The sequence below is a fragment of the Sesamum indicum genome, linkage group LG9, assembly GCF_026168435.1.
Source record: "Sesamum indicum cultivar Baizhima isolate 11 linkage group LG9, ASM2616843v1, whole genome shotgun sequence".
Classification (NCBI taxonomy): domain Eukaryota; kingdom Viridiplantae; phylum Streptophyta; class Magnoliopsida; order Lamiales; family Pedaliaceae; genus Sesamum; species Sesamum indicum.
This window is the reverse complement of record NC_142665.1, coordinates 2,566,743-2,570,583: the sequence shown is the minus strand read 5'-3', so window position 1 is coordinate 2,570,583 and position 3,841 is coordinate 2,566,743. Positions and strand designations below refer to the sequence as shown.

Here is a 3,841-nt window from a genome sequence, read left to right as displayed (position 1 = left end):
ATTAAAAATTATAATTATATTACTAATACAATAGAACAAGTATAAAAGTACTTAAATTTTCCTACAGAAAGAAAACAGAACAAATATTAAATAAAATTTTACAATACCATAAAAATGTCCAAAATAGATAATGACATATGACACCCATTTTGTTTATTTTCTCTGTCTTTTTATATCGTTTCGCCCATGTCGTCATATTTAAATGTTTTTTCATCAATTTATTATCGACAATCTTTACTTTAAAGTAGTTTGATACCAACAAAATGATTAGGGATGCACTGGCTGAAGTTCAATTTAAAATACAATTTAGTCCAGAAAAATAATTAAATTATCATTAGAATTTTATGGAGATTTTTTGAAATATCACATGTCAAAATTTGCAAACATCTTAACAAATGAAATTACATGTAAAAATATAACAAATTTCAAGATATGTAACTATAATTTTTTAATCTAATAAAAATGTATTTATAATTAGGACAAATTGAATATCCTGACGAGGTGAAATAGTTCGAGGATATGCAACGAACCAAAACTAGTTGTAATTAAGGGAAAATTCTAGTATGAACTCGGCTGATCGAACTTGAACTAATCATATGGTAAGTGTAATAAACATACATTGGGATTGATGTATAGTTAAAAAAAAAAAAAACGAACAATCACACATGTGATACACGGCCAAGAATTTTCCTTGAATTGATTTCAAAGATAACGGCTGTGTCTCTGCTCTGCTGTGCTGCCTATAAATACACTTAACCTCAGTACACCTCTCTTCAATCTTGGTCTTCTTCTTCCTAAATAGACGACGACATCGTAGTTCTAGTTAATGAATATGGAGGGAAACGAGGTGGCGAGAGTGAGCAGCACCCAGACCCAGTCGTCGACATCTTCCTCCTCTGCAGCGGTGGTGATGAGCCCTTGCGCCGCCTGTAAGATTCTACGGCGACGATGCGTGGAGAAATGCGTCTTGGCTCCTTACTTTCCTCCCACTGATCCACTCAAGTTCACCACCGCTCATCGTGTGTTTGGCGCCAGCAATATAATCAAGTTGTTGCAGGTATATTAATTGATTGACGTTATTGATTATGTACAACTGCAGAAGGACAATGTAATAACTGCTCTCACTCATCATCCTCATTTCATAAATCACTTAATGCTCTGGATTTTGATAAGCCCTCAAATCCAACTAACTCAGCTTTGCATCCCACCCTACCCTTGCTTCCTACTCTCATCTAACTCATAAGATCATATTCTATATCTTTTTTTAATTATTTAATTTTTTAAAATTAAAAATTTGAAAAAATTAAGTATATTTATAGATATTATTCTAGCCGGGACTTTATAAAAATTAAGAATTATTAATGTTTCTTATTCAATACTCTTCAGGAACTCCCAGAGGCACAAAGGGCTGATGCAGTGAGCAGCATGGTGTACGAGGCCAACGCAAGGCTACGAGACCCTGTCTACGGCTGTGCCGGTGCAATCTGCCAACTCCAAAACCAAGTGAATGAACTCCAACAACAACTCGCCAAGGCACAGGCACAGATTGCCAACATGCAAACACAAAACGCCCATCTCATGGCCCTCATTTGTGACGAAATGGCACAGTCGTCCCAAACGTTGCCCCAACACGACCAACAGTCGTTTGACGATTTCAACAGTAGTCCCCATAGTTACCAGAGCAACACTAGCTTCCTCGAAGAAAACAATTTTGAACTTCTCTGGGAGCCCCTCTGGACATGATGCTCGTTTTAAGATCGTATTGTCGACATGTATTGACAATTCGAAGATTTTATTATTGTTTAGTTTCTCGAATTCTTATTGTTTGACTTGAGTTTGATTTGATACCCATACATTTCATTCTCCTAGTTATAAGAAGAGGAGAAATATCGAGTATTTATGCACATCCTAAGTGATTCAGATATCGTAATTAATATAATATATATATAGTATAATAAGAAGATCAATAGATGGAGTATGGTTTTAGTTGTTATATTGTATTTCTAATCATTGTGTTAGAGAGGCAGAGATGAGACTAAGTGGTGCAGATTGAATTTTCTATAACAAATTTTATTTTATTTTATTTTGTATCTTATTTGATATATATTTTTTTCCAAATAAAATAAATTTTATATATCAAATAAAATAAAAAATATAATAATATTTAAAATAGAAATTTTAATTGGTGAGTGTTATCTTATTCTTATCATCTAAAAAGACGAGATGTCACTCTCTATGTCCCATAACTTGCCTTTGGTTCAAACTTGAGACATCTTTCTGGTTACCTAACTTTTTTTTTAATTAATGTTTTCTATCATATCACACATTAATCTTTTTCAACGAATCGATCCCTCCCAATTTCCATTTATTTTAGAGGCACAAGATAATTATTTCTTGAATTGATAAATACTATTGTTTGGAAATTCTATTTCAATCATAATTTTTAGAAACAATACTTAATATAAATAAATAAATATATATATATATATATTAACATTCATTCTCAAGATTTACAATATATATATATTTTCAGTTTTATGCAAAAAAATTATAAAAATAAAATGATTTGAATTAACAATATAAATATTAAAAATTAAAAGTGAAGTGAAGCAAGTCTTAGCTGAATAGAAAAAAAGAAAGACGATCTTAATTTTCTATTCGTTATATCATTCTATCACTTTCTTATACAATAATAATTAGGTCGATAGACAAAATCCTTGTTTTTTTTTTTTGACTTATTTCTTTGACTAGAATGCAAAAATATCCTTATGTATGACTATTCTTAAAAATTTTACTCAAAATTCATATCAAGAATTTGAGTTGTAACTATAAACGAACAAGATATTGTCTATTCAATAAAATCTCGTGTCTAAAATTCTTAACTATTCAATAGCTTGATACATATATAAATCAGTACTAATAAAATCGATGGTGAGCAACCAAAACTACACAAAAAAATCCATGAGACAAATTAAGGGTCAATAATAAAGGATGTGGAGTTAACATGGATTGTTTGTTTGCGGCTCTCTCAATCAACTTCCATTTGACTTTGCTCAACTTATGTTTCATCTTTTTACAATCAATGATTATTGCAAATTTCTCGCATTAGACTATATATTCATCTCTGAGAATACACATTTTAGTTTCTAAGATTCACTTATTAACTTACTAATTAAAAGAAAATAACCAAAAAAACAAGAATCATACAGCGCACGTGGACATGGGGGGTGCAAATCCAGCTCTGTCGGAGTCCAAATGATCATGTGGGTTGTGTTTGTTTCCCCATTTTTTCGACATGAACATGCTTTTATTTCAGCAGCTATACACACACACAGCTTGCCTCATTGCACTAATAACTAACATGTCCACTGCCCCTTGTCTAGCCGTCAAACATTTTTGTCTCTGCTCCAATAAAACAACGGCTGTAGATTCAATTAATCAGTCCATCGATGTGAGAATTATATTAATGAGTAAGTTATAAATATCTCGTAAATAATTTATATTCTAAGAGCATAATTTGATATGTGATAATAATTAAAATCAAAGTTATAGAAATATTTTTATTTCAAAAAAGGTAATAAATGATATACTGTACATATTTATTATTTTTTAATAAATTTAGGCCTTACACCCATATATTTATCTTTGGATATCAAGTTATGTGGAGGCAGTGCAAATTAATGAACTGTATTGTGTCATTATCTAAGTTGGAAGAATCCAACATTTGATACATAGTATTATTGGTGAGGGTAGACATTTTATACGATTGTAGGATATGATTTTAGTGTTACTGTAGTGATGAAATTCCTTTCTGAACAGTAATTATTTCACTAAAATATGA

General features: G+C 31.0%; 1 protein-coding gene across 1 annotated transcript; it reads left to right on the top strand.

Annotated features, from left to right (window-relative positions):
• The first annotated feature begins 762 nt into the window (after positions 1–762).
• Positions 763–1,930, top strand: LOC105170332 (LOB domain-containing protein 1). Its single transcript, XM_011091053.3, has 2 exons — positions 763–1,057; positions 1,387–1,930. The coding sequence occupies exons 1-2, from the start codon at positions 827–829 to the stop codon at positions 1,741–1,743; spliced, it is 588 nt and encodes a 195-aa protein (XP_011089355.1). The 5' UTR covers positions 763–826; the 3' UTR covers positions 1,744–1,930.
• The last annotated feature ends 1,911 nt before the right edge of the window (positions 1,931–3,841 follow it).

Excerpts from the sequence above, each read along its gene's own strand:
- LOC105170332 (XM_011091053.3), top strand. The coding sequence starts at position 827 with ATGAATATGGAGGGAAACGAGGTGGCGAGAGTGAGCAGCACCCAGACC. Across the intron at positions 1,058-1,386 it reads ATATAATCAAGTTGTTGCAG|GAACTCCCAGAGGCACAAAG; the intron begins GTATATTAATTG and ends AATACTCTTCAG.